Source organism: Dermacentor silvarum, chromosome 1, assembly GCF_013339745.2.
Source record: "Dermacentor silvarum isolate Dsil-2018 chromosome 1, BIME_Dsil_1.4, whole genome shotgun sequence".
Classification (NCBI taxonomy): domain Eukaryota; kingdom Metazoa; phylum Arthropoda; class Arachnida; order Ixodida; family Ixodidae; genus Dermacentor; species Dermacentor silvarum.
In genome coordinates, this window is record NC_051154.1 from 68,631,797 (window position 1) to 68,653,432 (window position 21,636).

The 21,636-nt window shown below is 42.1% G+C and overlaps 1 protein-coding gene across 5 annotated transcripts in view; it reads left to right on the forward strand.

Moving 5' to 3' along the window:
- LOC119465137 (uncharacterized) overlaps window positions 1–21,636 on the forward strand; it is a 106,657-nt gene that overhangs the window by 39,599 nt on the left and 45,422 nt on the right. For all 5 annotated transcript variants that reach the window (XM_037725948.2, XM_049669193.1, XM_037725959.2 and 2 more), the window contains 5 exons: window positions 2,089–2,143; window positions 2,205–2,381; window positions 8,930–8,986; window positions 9,209–9,330; window positions 21,207–21,297. In XM_037725948.2, the coding sequence (XP_037581876.1) occupies window positions 2,089–2,143; window positions 2,205–2,381; window positions 8,930–8,986; window positions 9,209–9,330; window positions 21,207–21,297 (502 nt within the window). The remainder of the gene's footprint in view (window positions 1–2,088; window positions 2,144–2,204; window positions 2,382–8,929; window positions 8,987–9,208; window positions 9,331–21,206; window positions 21,298–21,636) is intronic.

A 21,636-nucleotide genomic window follows, 5' to 3' on the forward strand; every position in this document is an offset into this window, starting at 1 on the left:
CTGAAATTCACCACTGGGTGACTTTTAGTGGTGCTGCTACATAGAGTTAGTGTATATGGCTCCCTGAAGCCAGAGTTGGCACCACTGTTTTCTGCACGCCGCTCGTGTCGTCTCCAGTAATTCTAGAGCCGCTGTTCCCTAAGCTCCATCATGTGGTCAAAACGGGCTCCACTGCAGTACGGAGAAGCCCACACTTCTAAAGCGACGCCAACATTCTGCAGGACCTGGCCAACCAAGCACAATTGACATCGGCACTGTTACTATTCTTGCTGCTTCCTCCTCAATGCTGCTGCCCGAAAAAAGTGTGTTCGCAAGTGGTTTCTCGGTTAAATTGTGAAATCAATGTCGTAAAATGCACTGACAGCTCTTGCAGTATGACAATGTAAAAAAAAAATAAAAGAATGGTTTGTTTTTTTATTTGAGCACAGAGCTGCATAAGTTGCACAATTTAACATACCCACAATGACTTTACACATACAATGCATGCAGCTTTAGTCAGCACACATGTCTGCTACATTAAATCCATAACACTGCTACATTTGTCGGGGATGTGTAAAATGTGACAAGGGAGCCGTACTGGAGTTGTGAATAAACATAGTGGTGCAGGGCAATGCAAGTAATGAATGAGTGCTTGCAATTCTCGCATCATTCACCTGGATCATGTTCAATTGAGCTTTTATATTTTAAACACAAGGAATGTTGGACGTGACAGCGCTGTTTTTTGGACACGTGCATTCACGTCTTTCAGCTGTCATGAGCCGTGCTAACATCCATGCCTAATAAGAATTATAGCTAATCTATGAAAGCTTAGATATGCGACACTTTGAATAGAAATTGGAAAGGTTCACAGACGTTGTCACCATGCAGCATATACCTGGTGTTTCAGCGAACACTTTCAAAAATTTTTAAAGGTTACCTGTGGTAGATAGCACAATTATAGTTCATGAGCTGGTCTTCTTGAAGAGGCGGACATTACTTGCACAAGAAATTGAAATGCGTAATTTAATAATTAACAAAAATTCACTAATTACGTATTTAACTTATAACCTTATGGCCCATATTGCAGTTTACCAATTCTAGCCGGGGAGTGCACACTGCCTATTGTTGTCAGAAGCAATGACTGTTCCCAGGTTTTTTAAGACCCAAAGGCAAATATTGAATCAACCTAGGTTGCTAGATTCCCCTCCTAGAAACCTCAACACTTGTTTTATGTCGAGAGAGGCAGTTGCTTGCAATGAATGGGGTGACGTGTAGGATTCTAGCTGTGCTGGCAATATCAAAGGTCCTACTCTGTATGGTGGCTACTGCCTGCTTTGAGTCGAGGGCTTGCGCGGTGAGGGCACCCATTTCTGCAAGTAGAGCCAACATAGTGGGACGAGTTCTTCAGTGAGTTCTTTTGTGGGAAAATGCAGTAAAATTGGACGAACTGCATTTTCTTTGGCTTTTTTATTAACTGTTGTTGAATGCTATTTTAAATTTAAATGAAGAAAACGTTCCAATTCCCCACTGCACCTGATGGTGCAATGGGGAAACCCTACATTATTCAGTTGGATTTCTGATTACATTGTGGGTGGAACACTAAGGGCAGTGCCCACTCGCTTTTCTGTAGCTTCTAGTGTGCATGTTGTGGAAGGAGTAAGAAGCACCGTGGAGGGGTTGAATGGTAATCTTCTATAACTCTATTTGTATTCAAGATGTTCAAACACTTTGCTGGAGGATATCCGTGAAGTGTAATGCCATATACATTCCAGAGCTTTGTTAACATGACTTGCGGGGTCCCTTTAAAACCAATTTTTCTGTCGCCATAGTGCTCCAGTGCTTTTGCTGCTTGTCGGTAAACTTTTCGTGTATATTTTATTTAAATGGATGTTTATTGACATTCTCAAGTTTGAATTGCAAAGTCTTTATGCCTTCCTGTTAGTTCCAAGCATTAAAAGCATCCAAAATTTAGTGAAGAGCAATGTTAGCATACTACTGTATTCACTGTCATAAATTAAGTGCTTCTCGCCTCTTTAGTGCAACAGTTATCAACAGATATTTTAATGTGGCCTTTGTGAATTACGTTGTTTTTTTTTCCCCGATGATTAGGCGAGCTAAAGAACTGATCGAAGATACTATTCGACGCAACGCATCTCCAGTTCGGGTAAGCATATAGTATTTCTTGCAGCTAGGGCAAATATAAAGATAGCCTTCTTATTTGACAGGAAATGGGAGATGAGACATCCAACAATTATGGTGTGGGGGCTAAAGAGTCCTGCCAGAAGCCTTCCCTCGTGCACAGTTACAGCATGGGTGATGCTAGTGGGGGGGAATACACCGCCACCGTCACTGTGGGCAGAGAACCCATCCGAATCTGTGGACACAAGGCTGTCCTGGTTAAGGTAAGTCACCCTTTCTATTTTGTTCTGTTCACAATCTGTTTCTAGCACCATGGCCAGCTTTCTATGCTGTGCATTCTTTGCTTTCTGTACATTGGAAACCATAAGTAGGATAGTGGTAAGGTAATGTTAGTTTGTGTTTCGCACTATGGAACTTAAAAATATTCGGTATGCTAATGCTGGTATGCTAATAAAATCTTTACCAATAACCTTTAGTGTATGCTAAAGTTGTGTGTTAGTAGTGTGAAGACAGATGCCACTTATTGGATTTCTCTGCCTGCTGCTGAAAGCAACAAGCATGGAAAACTGCACAGGCTCTAGTGTCCACAGGGGGGAAGCACAGTAAGACAAGTGGCAGGTTGCTGGAACAGGAAGTTGTATTAAAGGTGCCCCGAAGCACTCTTTATCGAAGTGGAGAAATGCATTTGAAGTTGAACCTTCTATTTCAGAAATACTTCGCCACAAAAATTACTTCAATGTGTTCAGCAGAAGGGGAGCTGTTGGCAATCAAACACCCCCCTTCTTGGTGCTTCTGCTCCTTCTTCAATGCCTTTCACTGCGAAGGCTACGGCGGAGTGGGGTGTACCCATAACGTTCCACCTACTGAACATGACCGTGACGTGCAGTTCAAATTCGATTTTGGATGTTCATGTAGACACCACTACTTTCGATTTTGGTGCTTGTGACGTGTCAAGCGTAAGCCAGGTGTGGTTGTTCTCGGCAAGCTGCAGTGCGCTCAGCCAGCAGACTCATCGCTGCACCCCACAGTAGCCGCGGTATCTACGCTACGTAGAGTGACTGCAGCTACGTGCAACTGTAGTGCGTATGCGCAGTGTTTGCTTTGTGCATGACAGAGCTTGAGTGTGGGCACGCGCTCATATGCTCCAGTTTGGCCGTGCTACATGGTGCGGACTGGCTGTGTCCTGCACCAGCTTGACAGATGAACAGTAGCCGCATCCAACTTGTGGATTTTGAAGCACTGTGAATAGCTCAATAGGAAGCGAAGTCTGACAAGGCGTCTAACCGGGAGTGGCCAGGAGTGAGCGCGTGCTGGCGAGCGTGTGTTTGGTCTGACCTTAAGTTTCGCCTGGTTCGAGGCTAGTTGAAGTGTTTCAAGCTAGTCGGAAGTTAGCGAGACCCGGTGGCTGCGACACCGATTAGCAGGGTGGCCAAGTTTAATTCCTATGTGAGCGGCCCTGGCAGAGCGTGAGCAGACGATAGTGGGCTTTTTCCAAAAGTACGTAATTATGATAAAAATTCAAAGCAGATTTTCGCTTACTTCAGCCCGTTTATTGAACTTCGTCAATAAATTTACACTGTAACAGTAGGAAGAAGCATACTGATCGAAACACCCTTCTTGATTGACGTCAGTTATTGGCCAATAGCAGCCGCGTATGGGAATCCGCTTTATTACGAAATAAAGCGTCCAGAAGATAGTAAGGAGGCAGGCTTCTGTTAAATAGAGAGCGTTTGAGAGAAAGGTGACCGCGCTCTACTTGCGAGAGCCATGAGCCGCGCGCGACTGCAATATTTGGCTGAGATGTTAGCAGCAGCGTATGCTATCCACGGACTGTGTTTTTTCACCAAGCCCAAAGGGTGGCTCAGGGCTCCTTTAACTTGAGTTCTCTTTTAACCCTTTAACTGGTAGCTCAACATTATTGTTGACCTAACAAAAGCATCTGCAAGTACTAGACAAATCTAAATATTAGTTTGTGCCTTTCAATTTACCTTTATGTACCTGCTCAAAAGTGGTATTCAATCAAATGTCGTGCGTGAGCAGCATCAAATGTATTGGTCACAAAACCTGAAGGCTTGGTCGTTATCTTCTTAGCGCATGTGGGGGTCATATTCTCACCAATGCGATTTTTTTTTTTTTTTTTTCATTTTTTAAGCAAGGTCTTTCTTCTTAACTCCATAAAGTTACTATCGACCAAATAAGTTTACGTACCACGGGATCTCAGAAAACGCTAAATATCCTAGCAGCCTTTAAAGTAGCCAGTAAAACCGTACATCACAATGTTGTTCGCATATACCAGTAGAGGTTGGAAATGGGAATACCAGGCTGCGTTTTGAAGCTGCGGAGATATTCAGCTTTTTGTCAGATCCCTTGGTCTGTAAACTTTTTTGGTCGATAGTACATCTCAAGAACACACATTGACCTTGCCAAAGCAAGTGCTAGAGAACCTTTCACCACCTGGTCAACAATAATTATGATCTTCTGTATCTCGCTTAGTTTTTAGAGAAAAAGTTTATTATTTCAATTGGTGTGTATTTGAGGAAAGTACAGAACTAAAGCAATAAAACCATTCTAAGTCAAGTCTTTCTTATCTTGCCAGTTAAAGGGTTAACAGGCTTTTAAGTGTAAGAAGCAGTGAACAAACTGAGGAGCTCGGTATTGTGATGCCTACGTTGCTTTTTGCTGACATTTTTTCGCTGGATTATCACTGTTATCCACTTATCGCTCAGTGCAAAATACACCTGCTTGTCCAAATTTTCTTTAATGTTGGTACCGATTCTATAGCAAGAGAGTTCAGTCTAATCAGGTTGCACATGCATCATGAATAAGGTTGAACATTCTCGAATTATAAGCGAGCACTAGCAATTACTCTGGAATGTACAGTGACCATGTATGAATAGCATACATACTTAATTCGTGAAAGATTTTACAACTGGGTGTGTTCAGATAAGGGACCGTCTAAGGGGGTTCCGACTATTTTTAGTTCTCAGCTAAATTTTTATATGAGGTGGGAAAATGTCTCTCTAGAAAAGAATCAACCTTTGTGTTGTGAAACTTGGCACGGATTTCTTGAAAAACATTCTTACTTCACTAACGGTGGAAAAGAGCGTTGTAACAACTTGCAGATTTTACAACTTTGAAGGCCTATCACTCTAAAATTATTACACTTTACCCCTTCAAAATTTTTTTCATTAAATCTAAACCACTAGTATTGTTGGCCTACGCGAAGTTAAATTTATGCCATCCACAGCACCGACACCAAAATCGGGATTTTTTGGGCCTTTTAGCTGGAGGCGATGAAGCTGAAAAATGTTTCTGACAAATCTTCAAAAGGCTGCTCGCAAACTAAAGGAGTATTCAACTACACCATTCATTTATTTCGTTAAAAAATCCCTAAAATGACAAAATTGTAAAAATAGCATAAATTGAAACATTTAGACATTAAAAAAAAATCATTGCCGATTTTTATAAAAACTTACGAATACCCACCCAGGACTGGTAAATTTAACACTGCAAATTTCAAGTGAGAAAATTTTGCCGATTTTAAGATCCATGTGTGGTCGTCCCAGCGATGTCTCATTGTAATAATAAAATAAAAATCACACTCATATTGAATTCTGAACTCATTCTTTTTGTTGTAGTAAAGGAGTGATTCAGATTCCCTTTCTTGCCTCTTTTTAGCCGTGAAATGAATTGAGCTTGAGTATTCAGGGGTCCTGCATTATACTACGGTACGTTGAGGTAGCAAGCACGCAAGCGCGCATACAGCAAGTTTTTTTTTAGACTAGTCGGGGGAACGTAGTATTTCTCGCATTGAGCTCTAATCACATCTGCTATCTGAAATGCTCCCCGTGTACACTAACGATGCACCAGCCTAGTGGGATAGCTCAATGACACCACTGCAGTGGATGAGCCAGCCGGGTATTTTCAGTTGAGGACAATGGCAAAACTGGTTCTGGATATTTTTCCTTTTCACTTACTTTTATGTTAGGCATAAATATCCTTGCACACTGCCGAACTGTGACTACTTTTCCAATACACATTTGTTTTTGTTTTTTCACACACAAGAAATCTTAAAATTGAGACAAGGTGCAAAAAGCGCGTTATCGAGTCGCAAGATGCTGCAAACTTTAGTAAACTTTAAAAGCGCGTGGTATAGAGAACACAGTTTTCTAAACACATTAACCCTTTTACTCCACAGCATGCATCGCACGAACTTGCTGTTCCCTTCCAGATTTCAGATTATTTGACATGTGGCAAATCACACCGAACCTGACAATTAAAGTGCGTGCACTGTCGCAGGGCGCTGGCTACATGCGGAGCGGTGATCAAGTCGGGTGATGCTCCGTCCTTCCGTCTGTCGCACAGATTGACCTTAGGATAACCCAACTGCCGTAAAGTTTAGCCCTTCTGGATTTTAAAAACTGGAATGAAAAAAAAAAAAAAACGGCAAAGCTTGCGCTAAGTCGTGCAAGGCTTAAAGACAGCGAAACTGGTCGATCCTCAAGTTTCAGAAGCCTATCGCAGACGCGACAGGCGTGCCCAAATTCTGTGCTCAGTAACTCTCTATGAAACCTGTTATCCACTGAAGCTGAAGCTCTGCCAGACTCTGCACTGAAAGTTCTCGACCACATGCAGACCGGGCACGGATTCACAGCGATTTTGCATGTATTCCCTTCGCCGAGCGGCATATTCTGGCTGTTCTGCTTGTCGACGACGCTTGGCCTCTTCGGCTCGACGTCTTCGAGCATATTCCAGCTTGGCAGCACGCTGCCGCTCTTTATACGCTGGCCTCTTCTTCCAGAGTTCGTTTAGGTCTACCCATGGCAAAGCAAAGGCACAGCACATGCTCCCGACATGACAACTGTCGGTATAGCGCGGCAACACCAAGCTTTATACTATCGCTGATGTCACGACAAAGCACTGCCTCCACATGGCATCCCGGAAGACGTTGTGAAGTTCACGCAAGCCGCGTACTTTGGTTGTTACGAGGCTCTGCTCTCGCCAAACAGGGCTGCTGGCGAGGCGAGCGCAGTGTCTGGCGAATCTTAGTGGAGTGGGCGAATCTTAGTGGAGTGGAGAGCAGTTGGCACGTAGTGGCATCGTTGCCGACGTCACAATCCCGCCGCGGGCACAGTTGCAAGCAGTGTCTAGGCAGGTGGGCGGAGCTTGGCGGAGTAGGAGCAGGCGAGGCTTTTTCGATCCACGAGCATGGTTTCACGGATAGCTTGAACAGCTTCACTGTTAAAACGTTCTGTGCATTAAATAAAAGATTGCCTCAAAACATAGGTCCACTATTAAACTGAGAACCTTATTGGTATTCAGTACAACAAAACGTGACTAATTCATTAGTTTCAGAGGGAAAAAAAAAAGCACTTGATTAAATGCGACAGAAATTCTATTGATAAAAAATATTTTCCAGACTTTCATATACTAGAACTGAGCTTTTATCAGTGCTGGCATACTAATTTGGTGTTTCCTTTAATAAGAGTAGACCGTACTGTATACACTTGACGACCGATAATTCGTGCTCCACGGGGAATGTAAATAAGTCCGAACTATCGAATGTCCGAAAAAACGAATGTATCCAAAAAAGATCACTTTATTTATGTTTAAGGCCCCTGTGCAAGGAAGAAGTGGGTGATTTGTTGCCACACGCACTTCGCTTACGTGCAACCAAGTACGCCTGTATTTCTGCCAGTTGTGTGCTGTCGCTGTACGCCGATACAAGGACTGCAAAGGCTCGAGTCAGATCTGCATGTGAAGGCTCCGGAGCACACGGCATGTCATCTGAGTTAGAGTCGCTGTTTGACGGTGGGAGAACTTGCTCAATTATTTCGTCATCATTCAGTTCGGCATACGACAACACTGGGCTGTCGACATCGGAAAGTCTTCAAGTGTAATGGCAGCAGGAATTGGCACACCGCGGCCTAGCAGGTCATCAATGATGTCCGCATTTGAGCTCGTGGGTGGCGCAGTTCAGGCTCTTCAGTTGCGATTGCGAAGTCTGGCTTATTCGGAGTCTGACTGTAAGGGCACCATTGGTGCCATTTGACGCGGCCTGTCGATAACTTCACGAGAACGACTTCTTGGAGCCAGCATAGCGCTGTTTGGAACGCAAACTAAACAAACAGAATGGCGAGAACGGGCCATGCGGGGGGGTGCCGGAATAAGATGTGATGATCGCGATGTTGATGCGACCTCACAATTCAGGCAAAGCCTCCAAGATCGTCATTTGTAGTTAAATCTCTGATGCGTAATGCTTGCGACCAAGGCAAGGCCTCGGGGCTATACTTTGTCTCATCGAGGTGACCAGAGGAGATAATGGTGGCGTACGCTACAGCCACCATTCGCGGCATCCGCTACCGTCATACGCTACAGCCACAGACGGAGTCCGGATAATTGAATGTAGAGCTGGTAGCTGTCCGAAATATCGATCTTCTTTACACATTAAGTCTATGGGGCCATTGGCGGTGCTGCGAAGCTGTCCAAATTACCGACCATGTCTGGATTATTGGTGTCCGATTTATCGGTTGGCGGCTGTATCTTGATTTCTAGGTACCTAAGTCACTGAGAGCTTGCAATGTTCTTTTTATACTAGGCTACATTCGTCCGAGCATGCATGCACCATATTTTCTTGCCCAAAATTTGGAAATACTGTATTAAAGTTTTTGAAAACTTTTCTGATATTCGATTCGATATTTGGCGTTTTTTTTTTTTCTTTTTTTTCGATTCAATATTAGATCGAAATCTGCTATTCAGTATTCGCACACTCCTACCTTTAAGCAATGAGAGCTTTTCTTGTGTCTTTCAGTCTGTCAAGTTGTTCCTGGAGAAGTATTTTCCTAACCAGGGTGACTTCACTGACAAGGTGAGCTGTGTATCATCATCTGGTGAATAGTAAATATACATTCAGCTGTTTTCGTCGTCTTATTTATTTTGCTTGTACCTCTAGCAGTTCTAAATTCTTCAAATTGGCAATGTTGTCTGTATGTGCATGTCACTTGCTCTGGAAGGTAGCACACTTGCTGTACATCAAATGGAGGTAGTCATGTTCTGGCAGCTGCATTTAGCTTAAATGTTTTCCTTACAGGCAGCTATGGACATGCTCTCTGCATCAAACCAGGGATCTTACATGTCTCCTGAGCCAAACATGCTCTCCAATAACCGAGGAGTGTCTGAACTGTGCACTGAAGCAGCGTCATGGCAGGGGCTGTGAGTCCACATCGTTGGCTACTTGATTCTTTTTGTGATACATTTTGTGTGCTGGTTTATGTGAAGTTACGCTCGGAAGAGTATATGGTTGACTGTAACACATAATTGAAATTCACTTGTAGGTTTACGAATTTTCTTTCATAATACCGGTCTTAATGCCAGTTAGTGTGCTTCAATAAGTTCATGGCCATGGCTTGTAGAATCCCACAAGAATAATTGAAATGAGCGTACTCAAATAGCAGCTATCGTATGAAATTAAAAATATGGTACAAGCAAACACAAAGTAAGACATTCCGTACCACATTTCATTTGCCCATTGATGAGAGAATCTTCAAACCAATCAGGCCTTTACTATGCAAAGCACGAGATTTTGTTTCATGGTGACTTGTTGCCACATATCTGTCTGCAATTCTTGATGGCATTGTTTGGGCACAGGCAAGGCGAAAGTGTCAGGAGTGGGTCAGGTGTGAAGAGACATTAAGGATTTTTATTTTTCCTTTTTTTCTCTATTTGAAACTCCTGTGCTGCATTACTAAAAAGAAAAGTGTGCCATCTTACACTGGAGACGGGTTTTTCTCCCAAATTTTTTTTTACTTGCTTTACTGGAAGAATAAAAATTCCCCTCCTGTAGAAATCTAGGCAGTGACACACTGCTGCATCTTATCCTTTGTCATCTCTTGTAATGTCTTGTTTTTTTAGAAAATCAAACAAGTCTGAATATACGAATATGCCAGGTGAAAGTTACAGGGTCAGTGCGGAAGAACTGGTCATTTTTGTCAGTTTCCAGCAAGGTTAAACATGTGGACCGAAGGTGAACATAGTCACACCTGACGATGCCTTTTTGTCTAGGATCCTTATTGTGCAATGCATAATGGAGCTTCTTCAATATGTAGACATAACAAGTACTATTTATGGTTGGCCCAGGTTCTATAAATGAGCCATAATTGAGCCCTGTGAATCCATCAAGTCCAGGTGGTGGCTACTGCTAGGCTTGTCTGGTTAAGTTTAAAATTGTGCACTGATATAGTGCTTTTGATGCCCATGCATGCATCTTTGTACCATGAACTCTGCGACAGATTTTGTGGCAGGAATTATATGTGCAGGAAGTTTATTGGTCGCATGCTGACAAAATGAAACATAGGGGAAGGCTATCAATTTCGAGTTCTTGTAGAGAAATACTGAAATCTTTTGATATGAATAGCAATCAATGATTTCTCAAAAGATGGTGTCGCGTAGTATATCACGCATTCAGTCTTGTACGGCTGAAGATGACTCCTGCAAAAGTAGTTTTCTCGTTACTTTTACTATGACTCATGTAATAAGTAGTTGTGGACTTCCTTGCTTTTTGCTTTACTCCACATACACTTTCAACTGATTTTTATTGTTCAATATGACTCTACTTATAAAATGTTAAAAACTACAGGAAAAGCAGTTTTCATATGCTGTCCAGATTGCTGTTCTTACATTTGGGAATGACTGCAGGAGTAAGTAGTAAACAGAAAAAACATGAGGATTTTCAAAAATGAAGAAAATCTCTGTGCTTTCTTGCAAAGTGGCAGACAGCAAGTGTCATTTGTAGTCATTTTGATCAGTGTTTGATAATGTGTGCCAATATCTAAGTAAAGATGCTGCTCCGACAACTTCATTACAAGCCTTTGATGCTATGGCCATCTCTTGTGACTACTTTTGCATCATACACTTTTACAAGAAAAGAAATTTTCTTGTGAATCTTTTTGTCTTTGTACTCTTCTTTATGTAATTATAATTAATTATCTTACAATTTTGATCCGCTGTACAAAGTCACTAGTATTAACTCTTGTCAAATAATTTAAGCAGAGATGGTTGTCTTGCAGTTCAACATTGTCTAACAGCACAAAGCTATGCTTTGAGCCATGCGACTTTCAGCAGACTGGTTTTGAAACCGGAATTCTCGAAAACTATTCATATTCTGTTTACAACTGTAGAGGTTTTTCTAGGTGGGCATTGTGAGCGTTTTGTTGTAGAAATGTTGTTCATTAATAGTGTGATCACATTTGTTGCTTTGCAGTTGTGTATTAGAAAGGGAGTGGTGGTGTAGGTATGCGATCACTAGTCAGGTTTTAAAGCCCCTTATGCTTGTTGTTGTTTAGCAGCCTCTTATTCTTTGCACATTGCATGTGACAGCTGCTGCTTACAATGGTCATTAGCTGTGAGGTTTACTTTAAGAAAGGAAATTGCTATGTATTTTGCATGTGTGTTGCACCTGTTTTCGGCTGTTGTGCTGTTCATCAACTGAGCACTTACATGGTTAGCCTGCTAATTGGAGATTTCATATGCATGGAAGAGAGGCACTAAGATGCAAGCTACACATTTGAAGTGCGCTAGTTACGTTGATAGCAAATATCTATCTCTTAGGTATTCGTTTAATTTATAAGTTGAAATTTATTGGTAAGTAACAAATTGTGTGATTGCTGCTATTCTGCTCCTGTTATTGTTACAGATAACTGCTAAATGTGATGTAAACAAAATTTATTAGATGCCCCCCCCCCCCCCCGTTTTTTTTTCATCTGTGAACATTGAAGCAGATTGTCTTCATAGCACAGCCCAAAATGCACCTGTTGTATGGCAGCATTTTAACCCTTTGAGGGTCTAATTTTTTTGCCAAATGCGGGGGGGGACCCCCCAGGGTCGATTTTTTTTTTTTATTGCTGATTTAAATTCTTCGAAAGAATGTATTTTGAAAAAATATGGTCGTAATTTTTCTAATGTGACAGTAAAGTGAGGAAAAAATCGTTTGTGTTGTAAAATACACAATGTTTATTCATGAATAAGAAGATAAGCGCACTGAAAAATGGTTGTGTGCACGTCCAGAAACCGAAACAAGTGAGAAGCCTTCGTCTTATCGCTAACAAGGTGCGATATAGAGAAAAAAGGAAACGCAAAAACGGCAGCATCGTCTGTGTATATACACGGCTGCCTGGGAACAGGTGCAATCGCTCCGCGGTGGGCGATAAATGATCGAGTGACAAGCGGTCACCCTTTGAGAGATTTAAAACCAGATAGCCATCAGTTTAGCGCGTCCAACAAGCGGGATCCGCCTGCAGGAGAAAACGGTAACTTGCCGCCAGTGCCGTGCGCGCACGTGCCCGGATGCGCAAGCTTGCGCATCCGGGCACGTGCACAAGCTCTCGCCACTCGACGTGTTTCCGTCGAGTGGCAGCACGTGCCAAGCGAAAGAAATGATCGAAAGAGGCGCGCTTTTTAAATGTACAAGCGATGCCGTACATGTACGCCATTGACCATTTTGAGGGTGTTCGCGAAGGCCGTACTTGTACGGTATTGACCCTGAAACGGTTAAGAAAAAACATAAATGCATTCTTCTTAACATTGTGGAGTTAGCTGCTTGTTGTTTGGTCCAGAAACTAGTCACTGTTTCTACCTTCCTTGAAAACATTTTGGACTGCCCACACGAAGTAGTTAAGCCCACTTAAATCTATGTATATAGTATTCGAAACAACTCGCATTGAGCAAGAGAAATAGCCTTAAAAGTATCAACCCTGGTTTGACTGCGCATAAAACATGGTAGTACACTAGATTCGCCTTAAGCTGGATAGGTATATTTGAAGTTTTTTTGGAGGTTACTATAAGGATAAGTGCTTTTGCGACCACATCGTGATGTGACCATACATTTCTTCATTTGGAGCTGTTGCATTATATATCATAAAACTGTTCTGGTGAACTATCTCTGGTCCAAGGAGGATCCAGCTAGTGGAGCTATCAGTAGAGAGGGTATTGTGTTGTGGGGAACAGGTGTATAAACTACATACACAAAATACTTCGTTATTTACAAGTGCAGGTTGACGTGTCTTGCTTGTGTAGTTTAAACTTTTTGTCTGATGAGGAAGAAGGGCGTGGGGTGCAGTGTCAGGCTTTTTCTTATTCCCCTTTCAAATTATAGCCTGTCAGTCTAGCCAGAAAGCAGGATATAGCACTCTTAACATTGTAGTGGTCACCTTTATGAAGCTTGTATTGTGCAGGGTTTGCATCTTATTAAATTCAGAATAGCTCGCATGCTCACATGCCATTATATTATAATATAACAAAAGAAAGAAATGGTACCCGTTTTAAAAATCGCTGACATTCAGTAACATGTTCCTGCATGCTTTTCCACCTGTAGTGTGTTAAACTTGTCAATTTCTTTAAGTTACTACTCCACCTGTTCGCGTGTACTTAGTTGTGTACTGTTCTACATAAAAGAATTCTGAGTAGATTAGCCATTTCTACTTGAAAATTTGTCTTTGTGCAGTGAAGCTAGCACGCACACCGACCTGCGACCTTGTCGAGGTTAACTTGCAGTTGTTTTGGTGGAGCATATTTTGCATGTGATTATATTTTTGCCCATGTCCTTAGTGGAGCTTTTTGTGTTTTGTATTGGAAGCTTCCTTTTGGAATAAGTTGTGTTGGTCGGTTGTTGCCAGTGAATGTATTGGAATGTTTATGCTGTTTATAATGATGTGTCTATTATATGCATGCTGACTAAGACAGTCAGATTCTCCTCAATAAAAATCAGTTTTAATTGTTTTCGTTTTGTTTTCCTAAAGTGATGGTGCTTGAATTTTTTTCTTATTTTGTTGGTCTTTTTAAATGCTGTGATGCTGAAGTATAGAATATTGATAGTAAAGAAATTATGGCATGGTTTAGTTTGGATAATTTGTTTCAAAAATTCTTTGTCGTTCTTCTATTTTAGTTTTCGGTGCCCTTATAGCCATATACTTCCAATGTGGAGTGTAACTTACTTCCCATTTAAAGAAATTGAGCATGAATACATCAGATTGAACTAAGTAATTAGTTGTGAAAGTTATGCATAGTATTTTATGCAGAACATCCAAATACAGTTGAGCCAGCTTATGTAGAACTGCAAAGGGATTACAAATATATATGCATCAATTAGTTCAACATATTATTTGGTCCTGTTTAGAAGTCCCAAAAGGAACTCAAGCATGTCAAACACATATTTTAGTTGGAACATTTGGATCGTTCTATTCAATTTTGCTTGTCCCATAAATGTTAAATTACAAAAATGTACTGCATAAAAGTGTGCGAGTATAACTGCTCACTGAAATCCTCGCACATCATTTTTTTTAACTTCATTGATATCTTTTCATTGCTATAGGCTGCATACTTACGGGAGATGCGAGTTGAAAAATCAATATTTTCTTTTTGAGAACTATGTTGTGATCTTGGTTTTAATATTATGCTTCAACATTCATTCTATGTTTACCTGAAAAAAAATTCAAGGCATTTTTATAACCAAGAAACATTAAAAAAAAAATTTATGAGCAATTCCACTCTGTGAAGGTGGATGACCAGCGAAGCTGTTTAGCACACGACACAGAGGTGACACCGAATTTTGAACAAAGGTGCGAACATAATTAATGTCCTGATCGGTGGTCGTCGTGATGATAGGTGCTCACACACATTTGCTCATCACCTCTGTTATTAAATCTGTCCGTCACGTAAGACAATGAATGGCTCATACCCAGTGGCGCATACCCCCATAAATGCGGCCTCCCCCTTACTATGACAGAAGAGAAGTGAAATTCTACGCTGGAATGATGAGTGGCAACAGAGCCAGCTGTGGAAGAAGACGACAAACATGTGAGAAGTGGCACGAGCGCGGTTGTGCCAAGGGGTGCCAATGAACAGGCTGTGGAAGAAAATGACGACGCTCGAGCCATTGCTGATGATGATAGCATTTGCGTATGGCCTCTGTTATTAAATCTGTCCGTCACGTAAGACAATGAATAGCTCGTACCTCCTTAAGCAATGGCTCATACCCCCATAAGCGCGGCCTCCCTATTACAACGGCAGGAGAGAAGTGAAATTCTGCGCTATAATGATGAGTGGCAACGGAGCCAGCTGTGGAAGAAGACGACGAACGCGTGAGCAGTGGCACGGAGCGCAGCCGCGCGGTTGCGCCGAGGGGTGCCAACGAGCCAGCTGTGGAAGTCTACGCTTGAGCCATTCCTGATGATGATAGTTTTTCTGCGCGGACGCCATGGCGTAGCCATAGACAGCTTCGCTGTAAAATTACTTTAATTGAGGCACGGTAGCTGTGCGAACTTTATTTTTCCATTCATGCTTCATCAATGAGGATCACAACCACAGGTTTTACCTAGATGGTGATCTTTCCTGGTGTAAGTACAAGCAAGCACTAGCCCTGGCTGAGTCTGCACCGGCTCATTCTCTAATTTTCACCACTGCTCAGGCAAAGGCCATGCTTCTTACATATGAGAGCCTGGCAGATGAAAAGCTGTTGTCTTATTGTACTCAAAGCAAAACCCAAAATGCATCCCGAGTCTCAGCAGCAAGATTTGGTTGCTGTGCCCAAAGACAAGATTTGATTCGTGCACTGTTGTAGAGATGTGGCCATAAAGACTTCGAGGAAGTTCTACAAGAAGCTCACAGGGGTTCTAAGGGCATCATCTATGCAGAAGGATAATTTTGAAATTTTACACTTCTTCTGAGAGACCAGCTTACATTCTGGGCAAATTTCATGCAAATTGATCTTCTGAATTAGTAATAAGACTGTGTAGAAACTTTAAACTGCATTTTTCTAATTTTATAATCATTGGCTTTTTTTACTGCTTGTGCACCAAAGTTCTTATACTTAGTGTGGCCCAATCTTGGCCAAACTTTACGTGCACATGCGCAAGGATTCGTAAACTGCTAGAATTTAGGCTTTATTGTAATATGCAGCAATGTTGGTTATGTGGAATATAGGAAAACATTTTTCACTGTTCTCTAACTATAGTCGAGATTAAGAATTTTACTTTTTATATATAAAGCGAAAAGAAATTAATTTTCAAGCTTCCTTGCAATGAATTGTCTCTAAGAGCAATATAGGCTATTTCATAACACTCGCCTAGGCTTAATATTGTTATGTGAAAGCACAGTAGGGACACTATTTACAAGGTGTATTTACAAGCCCCAAATTTGCACAAGGGACCATACTTTTCCACTTTCTGGGGGCACAGGAAAGTATCTCAATAAAATATAAAATTAAAAACATTTAAAAAATGGATTTAAACTATATTCTGTATAAATTTCATCCAATCTCTGTTAACATAAATGGGTCTGTGAGGCACATCTCTCTTTATGACTTATTTCTAGGACCTGAAAACTGTTTTCAGCAGCACATGTGTGCACTATTTGCATGCCTGCCATATAGTTGGCATCATTACATTCCGTGGTGAGAGGAATGGCACATTGGTATGCAACTACTGGGCATGTACATTTTATTGCACAAAGCTATTCCTGAATGTGATTTGCTGTGTGCATTCCATACATAGAGATGTGTCATAAGCATGAAAACTATTTTTGGTCTTGCGCCTTCTCATGAGAAGTGGTCATGCCCACAAGGGGCAGTGCCAAGTGCTTGGAAAAACCATAGCACCAAGGTGTGGTGTGGTATGTTCTCCCCTTGGGCAATTCTCAATTTGTATTTAGGCTTTACTATTGCTGCAGGGCACTGCTGAGTTCTCTTCTGCTGGCTCTTGGTGCATTCATGTAGCAGTGTGCACTCCCACATGCACCCTCCTGCTTCCACCCAACACTGGTTTGTGGTAGCCGACACACACCATCATAAGATGTGCATTGGGCATGGTATAGCACCATGTAATTTGGACATTTAGTGCATGGTTCATGTGCATTTCCTGGCCCCAGCTTTTGTAAAATGGGATTTAACTGGGGGCACAGCTGTACTCTGCACTTAAGGGCCTTTCAGCGGGTATGGGGCTGTGAAATTGTGAAAGTTCGACTTTGCACTGGTGTATTCAAGGGTGGCTGAAGCCCCAAAATGGTGTCTTGCACCCTCTCACCCCCTATTACCACCAGTGGAGTGCTCAGTGAAGTGCCCCCCCTTGAAACTGGAAAATACTGCCACTGATCCTATCTGTATTAGAGGTTATTTTGTGTGCATATATGGGAAATTAGTGTGGCCCATTGTAAGCTGCAGTTGAGCTTGCAGTGTCTAGCACTTCAAAGGTGTGCTACAGCATTGCTTGAGTGCCAAACGTTTTAGTCTGATTTATGAATACTTTTTGCATATTTTATTGTGATAGTGCTGACTAGCAATTTCTGTACATTTTGTTATTATTTTCCTAGTGGTTACTGAATTTTCATTCTTTTTTTCTCTTTTGCTTTATGTCTCAATAACTTTACATAGTGGCTTGGTGGTTTTAATGATGATCTACTGCTGAGCATCAGGACACAGCTTCAATTCCTGGTCGCAGCTTTTTATATTCCACTCCAATAGGACCAGAATACAAAAATGCTTGGATAGCATGATTTGGCTACTTATTAGAGAAACCCAGGGGGTCAAAGTTAACCGAGAGCCCTTGATTATGGCATCTCTTATAGTCGCCATGTTGCTTTGGGACAGGAAATTTAATTAATAAACACTCCAACAATGTTTTTGATGGAAAGATGAATGTAATGGTTAGGTTTACCGTCATGGTGCGTGACCTGAGGGTTCACTTCAGGATGCTTCCAAAGTTGTGAAATGAAGACAATTCTAATTAAATGCACTTTTTTGCCTAGTGAATGTTGCTCTTCTTGAATTTCTCACACATGCCAATATACGGCGCGTGGGGACGATGTTATCGCCCTAGACTTTATACGGAACATCACGGCAACCACAACGGTAGAAATGCGCCTGGAGTGGAAATATATGGCACCCATACGCTTGCGCGTGACCCGAGTTCACGGAGTGAAACAGTCACTGTAATTTTTTTAAATCGCTTACCGAACGAACAGGTGCGTCTTGTACACCGGTGCGACTTATGTACGTTTTTTTTCCTGAAAAACTGCTGTTTTGAGGGGGGTGCGTCTTATACAAAGGTACGACTTATAGACCGGAAAATACGGTACATATATTAGGGGTGGGCAAATATTTTAAATTTCAAATTTAAATTGAATAGTCTGATACTTGAATAATACAAGGGTCGATCGAGAAATAAGGTTCCCAAAGAGCTCCAGCCGCACGGGAAGGTGCAAGGCAAAATCCGGCAACACCGCTGTGCGCGGCTGTTCCCCCATTCTCGATTCCGCCCGGCCGCACTTCTCTACGCAGCTCAGTCTTGGCTCAGCAGCCGTCCGAGATGGAGGTACCCATTGTTGCTCCCACCAAGTGCGAGATTCGTTCTGTAATTCGCTTTTTGCACGCCAAAGGGACTTCACCCGGGGACATTCGTCAGTTGACAGAGATGTGTGGCGACAAGTGTATGTCCGTTCAACACTTCCAAAATTGGTGCAGGCAGTTTAGTGCCGGTTGGAAGGACGTCCACGATGAAGAACGGAGTGAAAGACTCTCAGTTTCGGGGGCGATTATCGAGATTGTCCAACGCGAAGTGCTTCAAAACAGGAGGATTACCGTCGGTGAACTTGTAGCTCGGATTTCTGGGAGTTCTTATGGTACGGTGGAAAGAGCTTTGACTGACAAATTAGGGTATCACAAGTGTTGTGCTCGATGGGTACCGTGTCTGTTGACAGCAGAACACAAGGAGCCTGTGCTCACCAGTTTCTTCAACAGTGTCAAGAAGATAAGGAAGGATTGTTGGACTCCATTGTTACGGGAGACGAAATGTGGGTGTTTCATTTCACTGTTCACTGAAACGAAACAAAAGTCCAAACAATGGCGTCACTCAGGGTCACCAGTCACAAAGAAGTTCAAACAAACTCCTTCTGTTGGCAAAGTCATGGCCAGTCTGTTTTGGAATCGCAAGGGGATACTGCTGATAGATTTCATGGAAATTGGAACAACAATCAACTCGGACAGTTATTGTGCAACACTAAAAAAACTTAGGCAAGCTATCGAGAACCGCCGACGAGGACGACTGACAGCTGGTGTAACGCTGCTTCACGACAACGCCCGACTTCACGTTTCCCGTCAAACCCAGGACCTTTCGACAAACCTTGGGTGGACTGTCATGCCCCACCCACCGTACAGTCCGGACTTTGTGCCTAGTGATTATCACTTGTTCCCCAAGTTAAAGGAACACTTGAGTGGCCAACGCTTCCGGAGCGATGATGAAGTCAAAGAAGAGGTGAAACGCTTCAACAGGTTGGCGGCAGAGTTTTACGACATCAGGATACTGAAATTGGAGCACCGTCTACAAAAATGCGTAGAAAAAGATGGCGATTATATTGAAAAATAGAGCAAAGTGTCTTTTTTCCAACAATGTACAAGAATAAACAATGTTGTCTATTTGTAACATTGATGGGAACCTTATTTCTGGATCAACCCTCATATGTGTGTGGAGAATTCACTATTCAGAGTTGCCAAATAGTATTTGTTTCGTTTAAATACTATAAAAGACAACAAGAGTTCTTGCAGCTTGTAGGGAGAAAGAATTAGGCAAAAATAATTATGGTGCAGGAGAACTGCAGTTGTTGTGTAGAAGATCCACTTCCTAAACAAACACATAGGAGGTGATCACTTTGCCCTATAGTTACCAGCCTATGAGTAAGCATGTCTCGGCTTAGTCAGCCTACGAATTTGCTGTCTCTATTTAGCCGAAACAATTTATTATTTGGCCAATCTCATCATGTTAGGATTCCTTCAAAACTGTGCACAGTGCCGTAGTATTGTCTCCAGCTCCTTCAGCAAGCACTTCGCTCTACTACATGTATATGACACATGCCGGCATGGTCAATATGAAATGTAAATGCAACGCAACGTGTAGGAGCCCTGAATTCGCTTTGAAACATACTGATCAGTGATATTAACATAAAGGTTGCCTTGTGTCTATCTCATTCAAATAGGCAACAAGATATATGCGCGGGCTTTTCTCAAGCAGTAATTCATATTTCTGTTTCTCGCTTCGCATTATACCAGCTGCATGTTGGAGGTAAGCCACGAGTTTATATGGCTGCGGTGGTGAAAGCCGATTCAGCCATATAACCCGATGCCGCAGTGCAGCAACACCCACTCTGGTAGCTTAGTCGCTATGGTGTTGGGCTGATGAGCTCGAGGTTGTGGGTTCAATTCTGGCCACAGCGGCTGCATTTTAATGGGGACATAATGCAACAACGCTTCTGTAATTAATTTTAGGTGCACTTAAAGGATATCAGGTGATCAAAATTAATACGGCGTGCCTCATAATCAGGTTGTGCATTTGGCACCTTAAACCCAGAATTAAATTTTTTTTTATGCTGCAACGCAGCCTGCATGGAGCTGTCGCTAAGAACAGCCAGTTACGACCGCCCTCAAACACAGCGAACGGACTCCTAGTACTTCCCAAGGGGGTGAGGACATGCTTATGTAGATTAGCTCCCTCTGATGTATTAGTTGTCAAATTGGCATACATCTAGAGTGAAAGATTTCTCTCTCTTTTTTTTTTTTTCTTCATTACTGTTGTTATCGTGCAACAGATATGATTGTCCTTTCCTTTGTTTCTTGTAAATTTACAAGTTTCTCAGCTTACCCGACATCCAGTTAACGTTTGGGAATATGTTATATTCGAAGGTAGTTTTCCTCTAATATTTGTATTGGTTTGATTAGAAAATTTTACTATTCTAACACCCCTAATATATATATGGCATTGAGAACTTGGCTCTCTATAAGCAGCACTGTAGTTGGTCTTTGGTGGCACTACAGCATGAAATTGGTATTTTTACTTTTTTTCTTTACTTGGTTTCTTTAGAGCACCGTTGTACTTATTCTGGTGCTGTGTAAAATTGGCTGTTGCTTATGTGGGTGGTTGTGTGTCGTAACTTGTGTGTTGTGTTGTGTGTCGTAACGGATTGTGGGAAGTCCACTGGGTTTATTTCTTTAGTTTCACAGCTAGGGTTCTTGAGTTGCACTTATTGAGATAAAACACTTCCCCTTCTGCCAGTGCTGTAAGGAGAGACAGTGGCCCACCAAGCAGCCAGACTAGCAGCTCAAGTGACGAGGAGACATACAAGGAAGATGAACAAGAACTTGTGGTAAGCTTTAGTGCACCTATAGCATGTCTGTAAAGTGGGACTCAGTGATACTATCAGATCTGCTTTTGACGAAGCTACGGGAAGTGTATTTGTCAATTCCAACCTATGGTATTAACCATCATGTGCTCAGGATTCGATGTCCTGTGTTTGATAAAAGCATTGTACCATTCGTTTCAGCAACTATATTGTCTCCAATTATTAAAAACAAGAAATTAGAGTTCAATGTTTCCTGGTCTGTGTTCATAGCAGCAACAGCCATCCGAAATTGTGTGGTATTGCGACTCGGGGTCCGGGACGAGAGACTGAGGGCTCTGTTATACTCCGACGTTCACAACGCGC